At 38.8% G+C, this 21014-nt stretch overlaps 2 protein-coding genes across 2 annotated transcripts in view; both read left to right on the top strand.

Annotated features, from left to right (window-relative positions):
- Positions 1–9365, top strand: part of LOC129242801 (carboxypeptidase B) — a 30412-nt gene extending 21047 nt beyond the window's left edge. Inside the window, exons 3-8 of the mRNA XM_054879651.1 lie at positions 2904–3110; positions 3244–3352; positions 4217–4528; positions 4661–4771; positions 8692–8846; positions 8963–9365. Coding sequence (XP_054735626.1) covers positions 2904–3110; positions 3244–3352; positions 4217–4528; positions 4661–4771; positions 8692–8846; positions 8963–9254 — 1186 coding nt within the window. The 3' untranslated portion in view covers positions 9255–9365. The remainder of the gene's footprint in view (positions 1–2903; positions 3111–3243; positions 3353–4216; positions 4529–4660; positions 4772–8691; positions 8847–8962) is intronic.
- Positions 9366–15235: 5870 nt separating this feature from the next.
- LOC129242800 (carboxypeptidase B-like) lies at positions 15236–16829 on the top strand. The gene is made up of 3 exons (XM_054879649.1): positions 15236–15330; positions 15399–16310; positions 16381–16829. The coding sequence occupies exons 1-3, from the start codon at positions 15248–15250 to the stop codon at positions 16685–16687; spliced, it is 1302 nt and encodes a 433-aa protein (XP_054735624.1). The 5' UTR covers positions 15236–15247; the 3' UTR covers positions 16688–16829.
- Positions 16830–21014: the final 4185 nt, after the last annotated feature.

Here is a 21014-nt window from a genome sequence, read left to right as displayed (position 1 = left end):
TACTGGTGCCACAGGCTTTCCGATTACATGAAGAAATGGAACTACATCTTTATTGCGCTTTTCTGATAAATAAGTTGTGCGATTCCCCTTTAACAATAATCAGCAGGATACCGATGACCGGGCAGAAGATCTTTTGAGACCAATTCAGTCGACATCTTCCGGGTAAGCTCATCAGTAATTTCATTTAACTTTATGTTCAGATGTTGCAGCCCAGATCAGAGAAATGTTACCTGCCCACCCAAGAGATTTGATCTCCTCCCTACTGGAGTCGACCAGTTTGGATCTGCAGAGTGGCCTCATCAGAGCCTTGATCGTGGTTCGACCATCGGAAAAAATGTTAATATATCTCTCACTCCCACGTTCCTTTGTATGTTTGCTGTATCTCAAAGGCTTCTGCCTGAAAAACACTAGCACTGTTCGGCAGGTTTAAGATAAATTCAAATTGTTAAGCACTCACCGTGAGATGACTCAGTCGTCCTTGTATCCTTTCTATAACAATGGCAAAATTCCGAGTGTATTTCTGCCATAAAAAAGTTCCTCATAAAAATAAAAATTTCTGCCGTTCGGAGTCGGCTAAAAACTGTGTTTTGTGTTTTGTTTCATTTTGTTTCCATTTGTGGAACAACATCAAGACGCTCCCCACAAATAGAAGGATGAGCTCGGCCAAACACCCAAAATGGGTATAAGCGCCAATTATATACATACATATAATACGTTTTGTAATTCAATTTTGTACTGACAGCTGAGTGCACACGGCAAAAAAAAACCAATCAGCTGATCTACTGCTACCACCTTTAATAGATTTGTCTTTTACTGGGCGGACAATCAAGTAATGAAATGACATTTCCAATAATTAGACATATGTATGTCTCCCAAAGTAAAAATTAAATGTACAGCAAGAGTGATGTTCGTTACATTCTATCATTTGAAACAAATATATATTTCTGAATTTTTTTATATAGGCATTCAGTCTCGTTACTTTAGGCATTTTCTGTTCGTCACTTCTCTGCTCTAATTTCACGCAAAATTTGCATATGAACGCAACAACAAAGTAATTTTAGGCAGCTCTATTCCAACACTGCCAAGATATGTTTATTTATACAAGTTGCTTTATCTATTCGCTACCACTTGGAGGAGGACTTTTATTGGCTTCGTAGTCAAACTTGAAATTAAATTTAATACCAAATCAGATAAGGTAACCCGAACGGTCTAATATATATTAGTTAATAAATATATAAAAAGAGAAAATGTGACCATGACAGATGTATTTTCATTCATTACTCGCTGTTCATTTACCCATTTCGTGGTCTAAGTGACATCGGGGTCCCTATATGCGATGCGGCTGCCAAACTTAACCTAAACTACCCACTGTGCGCAGTTTTGTTCGAAGCACAGCTAGGTTACGATCACTCTCTACCGAAAACCATTGACGGTAATAGTGTCTCATGCCTCACTCCAAAAGAAATGCTTAAGATTTGATGATGCCAGAGTGCCATAAGCCACACCAAATAGCCAATCTTTGTGGATACATTCACGCTTAAAGTACGTTATATATGTGGAGATTAGCATTAAATCTACAAATTTAATCTACCCGTTTACATATGACAGATTAGCTGCATAATTGACAATCAGCTGCCAAGATTGCTTTGAAAGATTTTTCTTCATAGAAATGGGTTTGGTGGAATATTTTTTTGTTTGCTTAATTAGTATTAACGAATTGAAGAAAAGTCCAAGAGAAACTATAGTAAATTTAAATGCGCAATTTGCTAGACATTTGCAAAAAATCATGGCAGCATTCGCATGCGAAATTCAATATACGTTTTATAATAAACAATAAAAGGCCAAAGCATCTATGGAAATGCGTTTTTTTCTATAATATGAAATGAATGCATAATTAATAATTTCTAATAAAAATTTTACTAGAATTATGTCAACAAACCTCTTTTCTTTGCCAGCATCCATTTTACTTAGTTTTTACATTATTCGTATTTATTCGTATTAAAAATTATCGATGACGCAGGGTTATACAACCAAAAGTATATTTACAATCTGAGATTATTTTAGAGAGAGAAATTTTGTATGGGTAATCTCGCTCGGCCGCCTTAGCCGAATGGGTTGGTGCGTGACTATCATTCGGAGTTCAGAGGGATCGTAGGTTCGAATCTCGGTGAAACACTAAAAATAAGAAAAAGCGTTTTCTAATAGCGGTCGCCCCTCGGCAGGCAATGGCAAATCTCCGAGTGTATTTCTGCCATGAAAAGCTCCTCATAAAAAATATCTGTTCAGAGTCGGCTTGAAACTGTAGGTCCCTCCATTTGTGGAACAACATCAAGACACACACCACAAATAGGAGGAGGAGCTCGGTCAAACACCCATTAAGGGTGTACGCATTTTTTAATTTCGGATTGGGAGTCAAGCTTAAAGTAGATAGCTTAGTTATATGCGGTCCAATTCTTAGTCGATAAAACGTGGTTTACCATACGTTCGCTTTAACGATTGCTATTTTGGTTGTTGTCGTAGTTGCTGGGCCAAAAATGGGTATTTTCCAGGAAGATATGTTTTTTAGCGGTTACGTGGCATGATGCATGATGAAATGGCAACATTACTGAATATTGTGACAGCTAAATGTCATTGGCAACTTTGGCATATGCTCAAAAATACGTAGATACATGAGCAGGTTACTATGATTGCTATAAGATCACCCTGTTTGTTTCCGTAATATAACTAAGAATGAGGTACATAAAAATAAACTTTCCGCTTTATGATTTTGTGGGGGAAAATCGTTCATACTATGTATGCAAATACTAAAAATTAAATACACTAAAATAATAATTTTAAAAACTAAGTTTAACGGATTCCATAATACAGTTTTCTTATTTTATTTCTCTTTATATTTCTCGCAGATACAACAAATACACTGTATTTCATGACGGGGAGGATGCTTTCAATTATCTCGTTGATTTGCAAACAGAATCCGCTGAACTGGACTTTTGGTTGCTCACACGCAATATGTCGGTCGTGACAGTTTCACCCACAGAACAACCAATTTTCGAGGCACGTCTCAACGATCTGAATGCCCAATTTGTGGTTAAGCCATTGATGGAGGAAATGTAAGTGAATGGCATATTTTTTTTTTATTTATTAAATAGTTACGCTTAGAATAGATGACGATTTTATGACAAATATATTAGAACAAAAAAAAATATTATTTAAAACACAAATTTCTCATTACATATTTGGCAGGCACGCTTTCAATGATACACTGGAAAATTGTGAGGGTTCCGAATGTGAGCTGAATCGGCCACGACGTCAGGCACGCGGTTTTTTCTCACATTTTCCGCGCTACTCAGAGGTACCAAGACGTAATACATAACAAAAAGTATTAGGGATGTCAATTTTGCGATTTCCAAATTTTTTAATATAAGTTCCAAAAATTGCGGGATTTTCGGGGTTTGAATTTCTTACGCAACTATGAAATGGTGACAGTAAAATTCACTTTTGTAGTAAAGAAATCAAACTTGACTTTAACTGTTTAGCAAATATGAAAACGCTTTCGTTTTTTGCTTTCTTCTTAAAAAATGTTTCTGTGCCTTTGTTGCAAAAAGTTAATTTGCCTTGCTTGATTTTTATTTTTATTTTTACATAAATCAATATGTATTAAAGTCTACTACTATCCGCTTAGATTGTTCGGGATAAAAAAATATATGAACTTCTTTCAACCACAAAATATTTTTTTTTAATTTTTAAGGTTTTTTGCATCAAGCTTTTTTCAAAAAAACTTGAATTATGAAAGCTCCTTAACTTTTGCTCACTTTAGGCTTTTTTCCTTCGTTTTGTTTTCTTGAATGCTCATTATTTTTTCTACATATACAAGTGTAGCTCATTGTCAAATAAAAGTCATATAAATCCAGGTCTTAAACCTTGTACAAAATTTAGAAAATTACACAAACTTTTTCGCCCTTTTCGATGGTTTTTTGAAAAAAAGCGCAACATTATAAGGAAAAAAATCATCAATGAGACGTTTTAGCGGCTTAGAACTGCCACCTAATTATAATAATAATTCACTACAAACAAAAAATTCCGGAAACTCCGGGATTGTATTAACGATACCCCGAAATCGAGGGATCGTAAAAATCGAAAAAAGTGGCACCCCTAATTCATATGCATATTTTTTGCTTTCAACTACTTCATTTAAAATTTTATTTCAATTTGACAGATTTTAAATTTCATGAGTACTTTGGCCGCGCGTCATCCGCAATATTGTCGCTATGAATCGTTGGGCCGCTCCTTTGAGGGTCGCCATATTGCTGCGCTCTCCATCTCGCTAAACAGCCGTGTGCGTGATCGTCGCGTTGCCTACATACAGGCAGCAGCGCATGGACGCGAGTGGATCACACCACAAACTGTGCTCTATTTGGCCAATGAGCTGTTGAATAATATACGCGCCTTCCAACGCGTACTGCAGGATGTTGAGGTGTACCTGGTGCCGTTGGTCAATCCCGATGGTTACGAGTACTCATTCACGCATGTGAGTAACCGAAAAATATAGTAATTTATTAGAAATCACTTAAATACATGGCGTTATGTATAAATATTATTTCATAAGTTAAGATTTTTGTAATGAAGGGATTCACTCTTTTTACTTTTCGTTCATTATCAGGATCGCTTTTGGCGCAAAAATCGTCATCGCTACGCCGGCCGTTCCTGCTCTGGTGTGGACATCAATCGTAATTTCCCAAACAACTGGAATTATCTTGGTGCAAGTCAAAATGTAAGTAGCACTAGTGCAATGGTGGGCGCCTAAGTCCCTAAAATTTGAAATAAGAAACATCCCATTCGGCAAAAAAAAAATTATTTGTCAGTTTAGTCGGTTTTCAATATGATACAATTCAACCACCAATTTTCAAATTTTGTATACCCTCCCTACATTCTACTCGTAGACCCTCAAAATAGGCGCTTGCTTTATCGATGATCGCCTTATTTGATTGAAGTCTCTTACCGTAAGTCCTCTTCTGGTAGTGGTGAACATAAAATAGTTGCAGGTAGCTAATTCTGGAATGTGAACTGGATTTAGGTGCAATTCATAACCTAATTCTCGCAATTATCTTGGTAGCGAACTTTTTCCTCTCCAAATCAATACAGTAGGTTCTGTTTTTATGCGACTTTTTTTTATGCGGTTTTGAAACAGTGCGGTTTTTTTTTAATTAAAAAATGCATGTGGACCTATCGGGAATTGTACATATAAACAAGATTCTAAACCAGCTAAGCAAAAACTCATCACAGATTACATCAGAAATGCTAACCCACAAGTATGGAACCGCCTGCATAACCATCTAGATCAGACGTGTACATTTCCTCAAGTGACGAAAGTGATTTTATGCCAAATCCTAAACGAATGCGCAGCATGTGGGTATTGTCCGATTCTATTTCTGACGTAAATTTATTTTTCGATTCTGACGTTTCTTAAATAAAGATATAATTTTCAAAAATTCAATATTTTGTTTATGCGATTTTATTTAATTATTTCAGATTCATGCGGTCTATGGAACGTATCTATAGTTATAATATGGGACTAGTACTCTTTTTTATGCGATTTTATTACATTATTTCAGATTTATGCGGTTCTTAGAACTTTTGAAACGTATCTATAATTTTACTATAGAACTGGTAGCTTTTTTTATGCTGTTTTTTTATGCTGCTTCTTGCGGAACGTATCTACCGCATAAAAACAAAATCTACTGTACATTCTTGCTGCAAATCGGCGCTCGTATGCGCTGGTGATCATTTTACACTTGTGGAGATAACTGTTGTGAAACATCGCGCTCTCAAAGAACTTTCGCTATAATTTTATTGGCTAACAGTACCCACCTTAGTCCCGTTTTTGTTGTAACAGTATGAAACATTATCGACACATTTTTATGGAACTCTGTTACCAGTCTTTAGGTTGATTTAAATTCGGGTCGTTCCGGTAGCGCAGAACCGACTATTTTTTTCAGACGAAGTTTCTAGGTTAGTGCAACACATAAAACGTTTGAGAAGGATTTGGCATAATAGCAGAAATCCGACTGATAAAACAGCACTTAACAAAGCTATCAAGGAACTTAATTACAAATTATCTGAGATGAAAGAAGAAGGCATTTGGGACTATCTCAAAAAGGCCGATCCAAATAGAGATGATGAGTATAATCTCTGGAAGGGATACTAGATGTTTAAGCAACCTTCAATACGATAGGTTCCTGTAAAAGATATCTACAATTCATAGTGCAGATTATGTAAATAAATGCAAAGTATTCACTTTGTTTATTTAGGAACCAGCATTAACACCAATAACAATGTCAACCTGAAAATCCAACGTAGAATCTCACTTGCCAACAAGTGCTACTTGGACTAAGTAGGCAATTGAGTAGTAAAGCCCTCTCTCGAACAAAACTAACACTCTACAAGGATCTCATCATGTCCGTCCTAACGGATGCCGCGGAAGTGTGGACGATGACGATATCCGATGAAGCGTCACTTGGAATGTTTGTGAGAAAAATTTTGCGGAAAATATTTCGCCCATTGCACGTTGGCGACGGCGAATGTCGCAAGCGATGGAACGTTGAGCTGTATGAGCTTTACGACGACATAGGCATAGTGCAGCGAATAAAGACCCAGCGGCTACGCTCCGTCTCTGAAAGTATTCGATGCAGTACCAGCTGGTGGAAGCAGAAGAAGAGGAAGGCCTCCTCTGCGTTGGAAAAGTTAGGTGGAGAAAGACTTGGCTGGCGCGCTTTATTAAACTTGGCCAAAATCGCTTAAGCAGTCATCGCGCCAATTAAGAAGACGAATATTCGCTTTCCCGACAATCTAAAAGAAACTTTTGAGCCATTCCAGCTTAGCCAAGACCATCACATTATCGAATCATATCTTGACTGTCCTTGCCCTATGAACGAACCGATGTGTTGGGTAAAACTATTCGAAGTCCAGACTGAAATTACACTGATAAAAAACCTAAAGCCCCCTGATCACGACAACATTGACGGCTGGATAATTAAAAAACTTCCCAAGAAATACTTCTTATTTTTAGTTTTGCTTTTCAAAAGCTGTTCAGCCAGAGCCATTTCCCAGTTCAGTGGAAATGTGCTGAAATAATAATGATACCTAACCAAAAAAGCCTGAAAATGAGTTATCCTCATATACATAAGTCGACTAGCCTGCTGAAAATATTCATTACTGATAATCAATTAGCTTTCTGGTATATGCATGGTATGCCGGAGTAATGTCATCAGGTTGCTAAAACCATAATTGAATGTTTTGAGGAGAAAAAAGTTGTTTCGCATATGTATATTACAACAAGCTTTTGACACAGTTTGGCACTCAGGACTGATATACAAACTAAAAAGATACTACTCACTCCTCTTTACCTCTTTCTGAGATCATATGAGGTTGGGGAATTAGTTCGTAGTGTTCTTACCGAAGACTTCTATTTAAACAAAAAACAAAAATTATATCAACAAGTAAAAATTCGCCGTTGCTGTTTACAACCTCTTCCCACCTCTCAACCAATTTGCTGATACTGTTCCGCCAAAAGTAGCCTGGTCTGGTGTGAAAGAGCCAGTTTTTAAGAACCTCTGGCCTGGCGTTGTCGTCGAAGAGTAAGACTTGACCATATCGATCAGGTGTTTTCAGTCGAATAGTCTCATTCACGCAGTGTAGCTGGATAATATAAAGCTCTTTGTTGACCAGAGCATTCTTTTCGAGCATTTCCCAGTGCACCATGCGCTTCCAGTTCTACCAAACACACGTCATGATCTTCTTGATGAAGATCTGGTTTGACTCTCGGCTTTGGTGTATCTCATGGAGCCACCCCCTTCTTTCTTTGCTTCATATGGATGTATAGACACCATTTCTCATCTCCCGTGACGAATTGGTACAAAAAGCTCTGTTTATGACCGCGTGCTGCTTGATGGCGGGCGAGATGCTGAGAAGCAATTTGAAGGCGACTATCTTTGATTTTTTCGTTGAGCTCGTGAGGCACTCAGTAAATCCCATTGAGAGAAGGTGATTGAGAATCGTTTTATGATCACAGTTCATTTGTTCCGCCAATTCACGACTGGTTTGGCGACCATTCTTCTTCAAAAGTGATTTCAGAGGTTCTTCATCGAATTCCGAAGACCTTCCACTGCATGACGTGTCGCCGACGTCAAAGTCGCCCTTGTGAACTTTGAAAATCATTCCTGTGCTGTAGACTCGCCTATGAAACCTTGTCCCGGGCTGCTACGGGAACTTATTCCCCAACCCAGAAGCATTTTTTTGTTAATATACAGGGGAAACTTCCGATATTTACGAAATAAAGCTCCGCAAGTCAGTGCACTCGGGCCAACGCTGTACACAATCTTCATTGCTGACATGCCAATACTACAGAATAAAAGCTTAACAGTTCCTACCTATACGGTTGACACTGCCATTCTTTAGGCTTCTCTACACCACTCGGTAAATAAAGCTCCTGAAATTCTTCAAACGTTTGACTTTACTTGCAAAATCTGATTCGCTCCTTTTAATTTTGACATTTGTTTTGAATGGGTGCATTCTTATGAAAAAATGCTGCCTAACTGAATTTTAATTTCTAATTTTTACCTTCCTATTTATACGCACTCGTAAATTTGTATTGACGTCCAAATTTTTCGCTAACTTTGTGTTTAATTTTTACAGCTTTGCTCTGAGGTTTACTCAGGTACTGGTCCCACATCCGAACCGGAAACTGCTGCCATCGCACGCTATTTGGAGTACAATCGAAATCGCATAAAACTGAGCTTGGATGTGCACTCATTTGGAAAGTTCTTGTTTTATCCCTTTGGCTATTCGAAGTAAGCAAAAGCTCAAGTCTTTCCACCCTTGCCATCACTTTTACAATAACATACAGCTTTTTATTATTAATATTCTACACAAATTTAATTTTGTTAATTACCAATTTTTTCTTTAGAAATGCTGTTGCTCCCACACGCAATCTGCTACATTCGGTCGCCCAGCGCGCCGCCAACCAAATAGCCAAGTATCGTGGCACCCACTACACCATTGGCACTTCGGCTGGTATTCTTTATGAGGCTTCTGGCGGCTTAGATGATTATGCGTATGGCAATTTGGGCATCCCCATGTCCTTTACGGTCGAGTTGCCTGGTGAGAATTTCCAAGTGGCTACTTCTGATATCATTCACATCTGCAAAGAGACATTCGCTGGTTTCATCGAATTTATTCGACACGTTAGTTTGTATTAGTGCAAATATTCTAGTATTGTGTTGTTGTGGCGAATGTTAATTATGTACTTAAGTACCTAATACTATTTTTGTGTGTGTTAATTAGTTTTATATTTAAGTAGCAACTGCGTGTACAATTAAATTTAAATAAAAAATAAATGTAAAAAAGAGAGTGAAGAAAGAAGAACTTTATGTATTTTAAATTGATTAGTTAGTTTTTGATGAAATAAGTAAATATAAATAAAAATGGTAATCTAAGTAAAGCAATTGCTTAAGTTTCCTTAAAGAAACAAAGTACATATTAGCTGCAAAAGACTAAAATATGAGTTAGACCCATAAATACTTACTTTTTTGAAAATCTTTAGAATTTAACCTTAATTTTAGATTAGATGATTCTGGTTAGGTAAAGAAATAGAAACATATGAAAAGTCAGTATTTGTTTAAATCAAACAAGAAAAGGGAGGTCTAGAATTTTTTTTTTGATATTTCGAAAGTATAGGCTTTTAAGAATGTACTGCCCAATTTTTGGAAGGTATTCCCTGTATTTTCGATTTTACAGCCGGCGGCATCAATGGAAAATATCCACTCTCAAAACTTGAAACTATTTTTTTCGGCCTGGAGTTGTCAAAACAAAAAAAAAAAAACTATTCAATCGGGTCGTCTGAAATTTTAATATGTTGTTCACAATATCAATGGCTATCGCTCGTACTAGAGTCATATTATTATTTCAATTATTTCGTAATTTTTTTGATTAAAAAACTGAAAAACCACCGATTTTTAGAATGTCAAATTCAAAACCGCTCGATTTTGTCAACTTTTTGAGTTTTTTTATTCTAGTACGGTATCGGAGAACAAGCAGCGAAAATGGGTATCCCTCATAATACATACTGTCATAGTTGTAAACAAACGCAGAAAAAGGAAACAATCTTCCATTTCCTATGTGAATGCTCTTCCCTTATGGAAGGACGGAATGTTAACCCTGGGCCAACCGCTGTTCGAGAATCTCGAACAACTGTCTGGCTTAGACGTCAACAACCTAATAAGGTTCATACACCGCACAGACTGGATATAGGATATGGCAACAAAATGATGCGGAAGCGCTAGTTGGATTCTGGAAGAATCACCACTTTAACCAACCAACCAACGGCACACAGCTACGGTCGTACTGATTAATAATTTTTTTGGTTTTGTGTTTCAGATAACTAGAAGAGCCAAAATGAGCCGTCCAGGTCCAATTTTTCGGGAGGGTCGACTTTAGCGCCATTTTTTGAATTATTAAAATTAAAAAAAATCTTTTTTTTCATTTTTGTTTGTAAAAGAATTTAATAAGAAGCCTAAACAATTTAAAATCGTTTTTAATTTTGTTTATTGTAAAAAGAAATTCTTGAAAATACCCTAAATTTTCGAGCTCTAGACCACCGGGCCCCTTAAGGCAAAGTAAGCACTTAAAAGAGTTTGTTTTTACTGCATAATGAAAAGCAGTAAGCGCTTCTTAATATTAAGGAACATTGTTTTATTGTTTTTGTTATTGTAACAGCGTATCCGGCGGCTAAAGTCTGTTGAATATTATCATCTGTTGAATTGTATCATTCAACTGTAGGCTCAAGGAAATAGTTTTTTTGTTTAATGGTGCCACACTACAGGAAAGGTGGTGTTCTTAGAAATTGCCTGAGTTCATCTAGTGCCATATGGGATCCTCTTAAAAGCTGATAATTCCGTATAATTAGAAGCTTAATGTGCTATAAATAGTCTAAGATTACGCCATTCATAGGGCAAAAGCTGGTGAGATCGCGTTGTATGCCCAGTGGTAATCGGATTTCTAAAACACGATAGAAATATAGTCGTATATATAAATATGATTTCTAACTTGCCACGTAGGCGGCTCGGCTTCAAACGCTAACTTATGATTCTACATAATTCTGCATAATCTACCCCTACTTGCGAAGAATTTCATTGGAGCATATCAAATTTCTGATATTTTTTTAGTGCTAACGATCATCAGACCCATTTTGACGCATTGAAAACAGACTACCTGGTTCACAAGATAGATCTGAACAAAACACTATAAAATACGAATACCCGACAGAAATGATTCGCAAACCAGAGTCATATCAGATGATAGTGGTCACCATATTTATAGTGACGCCACAAAGATGGACAATGTCACTGGATCAGGAGTTTACTCGGAACAATTGCCTTTAAATTGCTCATTTAGACTCCCAGTCTGGTGTAGCGTCTTCCAAGCATAGACGGAGCGGCAAAAACGATTAGACTGATAGATTTACTTCCAGCAAACCTTACAATTTTTGTCCAGCAACGATCAAGGCAGTGGTCTCAACTAGAATCAATTCAAGATGTGTTTAAGAATGCAGAATGCTGCTCTCGCTCATTTAACAACACAACACCACACTTTGTTCGTTATTCGGCCACTCTGGAATGGAGGGAAAATGAAAGAGCGAATGAGTGTGCAAGGAAAGGCTCTGAGGTTGATCTTCAGCAAGTGGTAGAGGATATAAGCATTACGAACTGCGATTGATTTGAGCGTAGTACCAATAGAAGTGACTACTAACTGCAGGGTGATCAAAGCGCTCTGGGCGAAACTGAATCTTAAAAGAACAAAATGTATGCTGGGACTCAACAGATGCACTCCCAGCGTCCTCACAAATGTTATAACGGGTCACTGCACTATTGACACTCTAGCCAGTAGAATAGCTGTGCCTCACAATGACTTTTGCAGAAATTGTGACTATAAAGAAGAAATTGAGCTGGTATAACACCGGTAACATTGTGATGGCTTGTAAACCTAGGTCTATGTAAATGACATATAAGCAAAACTACTGAAAATGAACTTCGAAACGATATCTGTGGAAGCTTTAAAGATGAGGAAGAGACCATTCAATATGTCTTTTGCGAAAGTTCTTCAGATTTTGAAGGGACCACCTCTCAAAAGAACTGGAGTGTTTAGACAAAATCACATTGAAAATACTGCCTGACGGTTTCGTGCTAACGATGATTCCTGCCGATGTGCTTATTGGCTTTTTTGATGGTTGACTGCTGTTAGAAATAATTTTTTTTGTAATTTTGACAGTTTTGCCAGAATTATAGTTGAAGTACTTAGTCCTATATTCACCTTCTTGTAAAAAAATTGGCTATTAAGTAGAAAAATTAAAATGGAAAAATTGTATGTATGTACTTTAACAGCTACAAAAATCCCTGTCACGAGTTTATCTACATATTAGACAGATATATTTACATAAAGTTTAAATAACAATAAAATTGTTAAATAAACGAAAAGATAATGCACCGATAGTAACGGCAATGCAATGTTATTTTAAAGGTTTACATATACACCAGAACTGGAGTACATAGCGGAGACATTCATGATTATTAACAGAGCACAGGGATAATTTGCAAGTGTGGACTTGGGTCGGAAAATCGTCTATATATTCTGTATGCACCGGGAATGTCTCATTTTCAGTGCCAGCATCAAGTTAGATTCGGTAGCTGTTGGATTAAAAGCCCTTTAACTGTTAAAAGCTCATTCAGTGCGCTGTTACACAACATTATTTTTATAGTTAGTTTATTATGGCACTGCTAAGCTCACAACAATGTTCAACTAACAGAGGTGTTATTGTTACAGCGCTGGTATCTTTCATTAGCACTGCTTGTTGATTTCGATACAAACGTTGCTGCAGTTTAGTTAGAAAATATGAAAATAGAAAAATAGAAATAGAAAAAAATGTAAACTAATCTAAAAATATATGGAAATCGTTGTTTTATAATGAAACTGAAGGAAATTTCAAAATAAAATGTAAGTGCAGTAATTGAAAATGAATCTCGCAAACTTGTTTCCTTTAAATTCAATATTTCTCGAGCATTCCATACTGGCATGTTTGTCAGATGCCATTCACGCTAGGCTATAAAAAGTTTGATGATACCATCATCTGATACCGCTAATATTAAAGGCCGATAATAAATGCACTCTAATCAGTGACTTTTTCTGAGTGTAGAGGCATCTAACATATCTCCTAGAACTGACTCTTATTATTTAATATGATTTTCTTTCCGATGTTCGCCGTACGGAACATTGGCGATTTGCGTGCCTACGACAACTGGCGAGGAATAACCCTGCTCAATGCCATCTATAAAATGTTAGCCACGATTATACAAACCAGACTCTAATGTATCGAACACTCTTTAAGAGACGAACAAGCTGAATATGCTTCGCATCATAGTAGAACAATCAGTTGGGTGGCGCTCCCCGCTTTATATGCTATTCGTTGACTTTAAGAAGACAATCGACACAATCAAACGATACCCAATATGGTTGGCGTTGAGTAGAAAGGGAGTTCCCGCTAATATGATAATCTGCTTCATCAGAACGCTTTATGAGAGCTCCGAACTGGCGGTCCTTCACAACGACAACATCAGCGACCCATTCACCGATAACGCAGGCGTAAGGCAAAGTTGTCCCCTGTTGTCCCTAGACGACGTCATGAGCTAATCGACTCTGTAGAAAAAAAGGCATCGTATGGAGTAAACCAGATATTTTGGGCACCTGGACTTCGCTATTGATATCTGCCCCTTCTCTCACAAAACTCTCAGATATGCAAGCCAAGGCGAGCAGACAAGTAACGCTGGCAGGCACTGCCGGATTGGAGATCAACATCGTCAAGATGAAGGCTATGGAGTCAACAACAATACAGCAAGACATATAATGACTGACGGGTGCTCGGTGAAATTTGTCGAAAGATTCTGCTACCTTAGCTGCACGGGAAAGACCGGAACCCGCCAGGAGCAGAGGTCGCGGGCCAAAGTATATTTGGAGAAGGTCGATGCGATATAATGCATATTTCCTGTTTTCCAGTTTATGTTATACACTGTCTTCATGTTAGAGTTGAATATGCACAGCTTAGTTTTTTGACTGAGCATACTAAACACGGCTTTGGCCTTAGCAATTCGGCTAGTAACGTTTTCGTCTGCGCCACTCTTATTTGTAATTTTACTACCCATGTACACAAATCGGTCGACGCATTGATATTGCAGTTGCCTAATAACAAATATGGCCTTTGCACTGATCCGTGGCCATTTCCTCGGTAATAACGGCTGTAGGGCGTCCTTGTCGCTCCTCATCAAAAACGGACGTGGTCACATAGGGCGAAGCGTCCCCATAGACAGCATCCAACTTTGCTTTTATCTCGTCGCGTTTTTTCCCCATCCAAAACCAAAAAGCGAATTATCGAACGATACTGCTCTTTTTCCATCTTAGCGAAAATATCTTTTATATCTTAGCCAAATCCTAACTAACCTATCAAACTCTGAAATTTGTTTTACCATCGTCCAACTTCCCTCACGAACGCTTGTCATCAGCGACTTATTGAATCGCCCTCGTATTCCTGAAAGTACTAATTGAATCGCCCTCGTATCCCTGAAAAAGCATTTATTGGGATTTTAGGGAACTCAAATGTTTCACAAAAATTATTTCACCTTACAGATAAACTTAGTTGTACTGGATTATAAGATCTATTTACAGTCAACGTTTAGGATTATATGGCGGCTCCAAAAATCTGAATAAGTTGTGTAGTCTTATTAGATACAGCAATATGAAACGTTACGAAACTATTACTGTCATAATACACTGACTAACACCACATTTTTCTTAGTTTTGTCAATTACTCCATTAATTACTTAGTAATATCAATTAAACAGCAACTGCTTATCGCCTTATCGAAGAGTGAGATTAGATGAAAAACTATTAAATATTTACGACCTTATTACCCGCAAAGCTATTTATGATATCAAATATGTGTTACTGGTAGAGCAACGGAGTTTTTACGATTTGTTCTGAAGATAAATCGACAATGCTTTGTTGCACCAAAGACCAAGCAATTCGAGGAACGATAAATATTCACACTCCAAGTGGAAGTGAAATTATCAGCTGTGACGAGACGTTCCCTATAGCAGTGCATTTATTCATGGCTTCAGTCACTTCGTGGAGCTTGCCCAGTTAGGCCATGAAAATGTGGGAGAAAACTTTGCAACTGTTAGTGATTTTGTGCGGAGTATTTGCACTCACAAGAGCTGGCAGATATGAAGGGTAAGATCGGAATCACAGTTTGGGGTATGAAGCTACTAATTCATATACATAAATAAATATTTTTACAGATATAAAGTGTATGAAGTTAAACCAAATACGTTTGACCAACTAGAGGCACTTCGCCTACTTGCCAAAACGGATGGGGACAAATATGAATTTCTTTCCCTAAGCCGCACCTCAAACCACCCAGCCAGAGTCCTCGTTTCATCCGAACACGAGAATAGCTTTAAAGCGCTACTGCAACACCAACAAATACCATTTGAGTTACAAAACTTCAATTTCGGACGCGCCATCGATGCTGAAGTGTTGGAGAACCGCATACTCCGCCAGTTGAAACCATACACCGGCACTGGTCGCCTTGGCACCGAACGTTATTATTCCCATGACGAAATTAATGCATACTTGGATGACTTGGCAAGTCGTTACCCATCACGTGTATTTGTCAAAATTGTTGGTAAATCATATGAAGGACGAGTGCTGAAGTCAATTACCATTACGAATGGCGATGGACGTGCGGGCAAGAATGTGATCTTCATTGATGGTGGATTTCATGCACGCGAATGGATATCACCGGCAACAGTTGTGTTTTCAATTGGAGAGTTGGTTGAAAATTTCGCAGATCATGCCGAACTTCTAATCAACTACGATTGTGTCATATTACCGGTGGTAAATCCGGATGGTTATGAGTACACGCAACTGTCCAGTGAGACAAGGCTTTGGCGTAAAACACGTCAACCTGTTGAAGTGAATGGCACAGTTTGTTATGGAACCGATCCGAATCGTAATTTTGATTTCCATTGGATGGAAAAAGGGTCTTCTTCGAACCCTTGCTCAGATATTTATGCTGGACCACGCGCATTTTCGGAGCCCGAGACGATGGTAGTGCGTGATATTATGCATACGTTGCGTGATCGTGGTATTCTATATTTGACTGTGCATTCATATGGCAACGCGTTATTCTATCCTTGGGGTTGGGGACCGTGAGTGAACAAAAAAACTTTGAAATTTATTTAATCAGTAGTCTCTTCATGACATTTTTGGGTATTTCAGTGAATTACCAGACACTTGGGAGGATTTACACGAAGTGGCTTTAGTTGGTGCGGAAGCGATACGCGAGTACAGTGGCACTGAGTACGTTGTGGGTGCATCGACTGCACTCTACGGCGAAGCGGCTGGTGCTAGTGATGATTACGCTTTCAATGATGGTTTTACTTTATCGTACACCATGGAATTGCCGGCTGGTGGTAGTAGTGGTTTTGAGCCGCCAGCGTCTGACATTGATCGTTTGGTGAGGGAAACCTGGGTGGGAATTCGCGCTTTGTTTGAGAAAGTGACAGTGAAATATCCATTAGAGTGAAAAGCGGATTTGTTATTACACAACGACCGAGAACGATGATATACCTACTATATATATATAGAATACTTTAATTGTAGCGACCTAATTTTGTTGCACTATTGAGCGCAGAATATAGCGGCAATAAATTTATTCAGTTGTTATGGCCGAAGTTTATGGCCTTAAACTTCACAGTTATAAACGGTAGTTGATAATGTGGGTTGATTAATTGAAGGTAAATGCATTGGCATAGAATTAAGTTCGTATGTGGTTTTTATATTGCAAAATGTGAGGTCTAACTGGAGTGCTTGATGGATATGTAAATAGGTTTTGAATTTTTTTCCAAGTCTATGAAGTCAATCCTAGCTAATTTTAACACTACACCGTATTTTGGAAAATCTATTGTAAGGCAATTGCCTATTTGGGGAACTGTCTTCAAATGCTCCGTTTTTGGCTTTCGCTCATTCATCTTAACCCGTTCGAGTTATTCGTCTTCGGTGACACCTAGTAAAAGTGTCTGCTTAAAAGTTTAACTCTTTAACAGCCTTTTTTATTGAAATTTCATGACACATACTCTGAGAATGCGTTAAAAGGACCCATTAAAGTAAGAGGCAGAGGATTAAAATGTACTATCAAAAAAAAATCTAGTTAAATCTGAGGGCAGAAATTATATTCGACGTCATTTTGTCTATCATATTTTTGATAAACTATTTGCAATGTTACCCGAAAAATCTATGTACAAAAAATTTAGAACCTTTGGACTAATGCTGTCTTGCAGCCATGTTGATTCTGGATGCATTCTCTTTTAAAACTATTAGTGTTTATTCGTGTTGAGTAACCAGTGTTGGTCAGTGTTATAAACAGAGATATATTTCTCCATGAAACTACTATAAAGAGTGATGAATTTAGAGGTATGGGATTTTAAATTGAAATAAAACGACGAAAGTTCAAATTGACTGGGCAATCTTTATAATTTTTGTGTAGACATTTACTTTTTAAATAGAATACCTTTCAAATGTTGGCCGCATCTGCGCCGTAATTCTTCCATCCGTAAACACCAATTTTGAATGACTCGCTGGAGGACCTCGGTCGGTATCTCGTGAATAACTTTAGTAATGTTGACTTCAAAAGTGTTTTGATATTCTGGAAGACTATACTGAATAATAAACTGCATTTCAAACAATAAAATTGTGTTTTTCTTTCCGGACTGCAAAACTTATTGAACAACCGAGCACTTAACTCCCTTGAATACCACTTCAAACATTTACCCTCTCATATAAAGGGTGTTTTTTTAGAGGTTAGGTTTTCAAGTTGGAACTACTTTTTTCGTAGATGGTCTTTTTGACAGCTGTCACTTGATTTATGCTCAGTTTGATTTGCTATTTCATAATGAATAGACTTACACCTGAACAACGTTTGCACATCGTGCAAATTTGGGGCCAAAACGAGATGGCCACCGATCCCGATTTTCACAAGAAAATTTTGTTCAGCGATGAAGCTCACTTTTGGTTGAATGGGTATGTCAATAAGCAAAATTGTCGCATTTGGAGTGAACATAATCCACAAGCCATTGCTGAGACGCCGTTACATCCTCAAAAAGTCACTGTTTGGTGTGCTCTTTGGGCAGAGGGAATCATTGGTCCATATTTCTTTAAAAATGAAGCCGGCCATAATGTTACAGTCAATGGAGAGCGCTATAGAGCCATGATTAATGACTTTTTCGTGCCAACCAAGGGGAGTCTTATCGGCCGATAACTCTCCTTTCTCCAGTAGTGAAGACACTTGAAGTCCTCCTACTCCCACTCTACACGAAACACCTGGCCCCAGCCCCACATCAGCACGGTTTCCGACGAGTGCACAGCACCACCACTGCACTCACCGCCATAAACGCCCAGATAAATCGCGGGCTTAACCAAAACCGCCCCTGCGAGAGGACTGTCCTAGTACCGTTGGACTTGAAAAAGGCTTTCGATACAGTTAGCCATTCCACGCTACTAGATGACATTTATCAGTCGACACTCCTGCCAGGGCTGAAGAGGTGGTCCGCGAACTATCTGAGCGGTCGGCACTCGTCAGTGATATTTCGAGATCAAACGTCAAAGCAGAGAAAGATTAAGCAAGGTGTACCGCAGGGTGGTGTCCTTTCTCCCTTGCTGTTCAATTTCTACATCTCGAAGCTCCCCCAACCACCAGCGGGAGTTTCCCTGATCTCATACGCTGACGACTGCACGATCATGGCGTCGGGCAATGACATCGATGGCCTGGGTTCCAAAGTGAACAACTACCTCACCGACCTTTCTCGCTTTTTCACTGCGAGGAATCTCCAACTTTCCCCCACCAAGTCCACGGCGACCCTCTTTACTACCTGGACAAAGGAGGTCAAGCTGTCCCATAAGGTAAAAGTCGATGATACACCAATTCCGACGGTAAATAACTCCAAAATTTTGGGTGTAACCTTTGACAGCTTGCTCTCCTTCTCTGCGCATACAACCGCAATTACCACAAAAGTCCAAAATCGCAACAAGGTCCTCAAATCGCTGGCCGGCAGCACTTGGGGCAAAGACAAAGAACTGTTGCTTTCGACATTTAAGGCAATTGGCCGACCGGTTCTTAACTATGCTGTGCCTGTCTGGTCGCCTGGAACTAGTGATTCGCAGTGGACAAAGCTACAGACCTGTCAAAATACCGCCATTCGGACAGCGACCGGGTGCCTCCTGATGTCACCCATCCAACACCTTCATAACGAGGCACAAATGCTCCCAGTTGTGGAGCACAACAAACTGCTCAGTAAGCAGTTCTTGCTCGGATGTTACCGTAGGTCTCATCCCTGCAGACACCTGCTTGAGCCCGAGCCGCCTCCCAGGCACGTCAGGAGACACCTCCTAGACTACGCTGGCGAAATCCAGGACAGGACTGACCGTAACCTACTGGACCGGACAGTATTTAGACAGTCTATAAACGACATTCACCGGGAGACCGTTACCACCTTCTTGAACTCTCGTCCTGTGAATGCCGTAATCGGAGTCCAACCACCACCCATTGCAGATGAAGAGCTCCAGCTTCCCCGTGAGACCCGTGTAACACTGGCACAACTACGTTCTGGATACTGTAGCAGGTTAAACTCCTACATATCCAGAATCGACCCCGACATACCAAACACATGTCCGGCATGCGAAGGTACCCTGCACGACACTAACCACCTCTTCACATGCCCCCTTAAACCGACTCATCTAACCCCTCTCTCCCTCTGGACCCAACCTGCCGAAACAGCATGTTTCCTGGGCCTACCCCTAGATGAGCTAGACAAAGACGAACGAAGATATGCCTACACTGACAGGGCTACCTATGCTGTTAACAACAACAACAACAACTTTTTCGTGCCTGAATTGGACGATGTTGATGTGGACGACCTTTGGTTCCAACAAGACGGCGCTACATGCCATACAGCCAACGCAACAATCGATTTATTGAAGGAAACTTTTGGTGAGCACATTATCTCGCGCCGTGGACCTGTGGCGTGGCCTCCAGGATCGTGCGATATAACACCGCTGGACTATTTCTTGTGGGGCTATGTGACGTCGCTTGTCTACGCAGATAAGCCCGAGACGATTGACGTCTTGGAAGAGAATATTCGGCGCGTTATTGCTGACATACGGCCCCAATTGCTCCAAAATGTGGTCGAAAATTGGGCCTCTCGGCTGGAATTTATTCGAGCCAGCCGCGGCGGCCACTTGCCCGAAATCATTTTTAAAACATAATGGCAAACCCTTATCTTTATAATAAAGCTAAATTCTTGGCCATAACATTAAATTATATACGTTTTATTTCATCTTGAAAACCTAACCTCTAAAAAAACACCCTTTATTTAATGCACGATTATCGATTATGCATGAAAAAAAAAAATATTTTGAATGCAAGAAAGAAAAATATATTTTTTATTAAAGAACCTATTTAGTACACTAATAGTAATACATAGAAAGGACATTTGACCATTTTTCGAGTATTATTTAGGCGAAAAAGTGGTAAGGACAACAATGAAAAACAATAAGAAAATACTTCAAAAGGTTAGTTTATATTTGAAATTTGCAATAAATTATTATTTTGTTACGAAGCACCTGCAAAAATATGGTTTTATCATCATTTGCGAAAATTGAGGTTAAAACTTACTCACTTTTTATTGCTGCTATCATTTAACTGCGTGAAAATGGCAACATAAGGAGGATAAGTGTTTTAGCTGTTAAAATAGATGTATTAAACTGAAAATAGGTATATTCAGGCTAAGGTGAATAGTTCGTAAACGCGAGTTTTCAGTTCGTTGCATATAAATAACAACGCACATTTAAGGGTTAAG

This window comes from Anastrepha obliqua, chromosome 3, assembly GCF_027943255.1.
Source record: "Anastrepha obliqua isolate idAnaObli1 chromosome 3, idAnaObli1_1.0, whole genome shotgun sequence".
Taxonomy (NCBI): Eukaryota; Metazoa; Arthropoda; class Insecta; order Diptera; family Tephritidae; genus Anastrepha; species Anastrepha obliqua.
This window is presented reverse-complemented; position numbering and strand designations above follow the sequence as displayed.

Excerpts from the sequence above, each read along its gene's own strand:
- LOC129242800 (XM_054879649.1), top strand. The coding sequence starts at position 15,248 with ATGAAAATGTGGGAGAAAACTTTGCAACTGTTAGTGATTTTGTGCGGA. Across the intron at positions 15,331-15,398 it reads AGAGCTGGCAGATATGAAGG|ATATAAAGTGTATGAAGTTA; the intron begins GTAAGATCGGAA and ends ATATTTTTACAG. Across the intron at positions 16,311-16,380 it reads TATCCTTGGGGTTGGGGACC|TGAATTACCAGACACTTGGG; the intron begins GTGAGTGAACAA and ends TGGGTATTTCAG.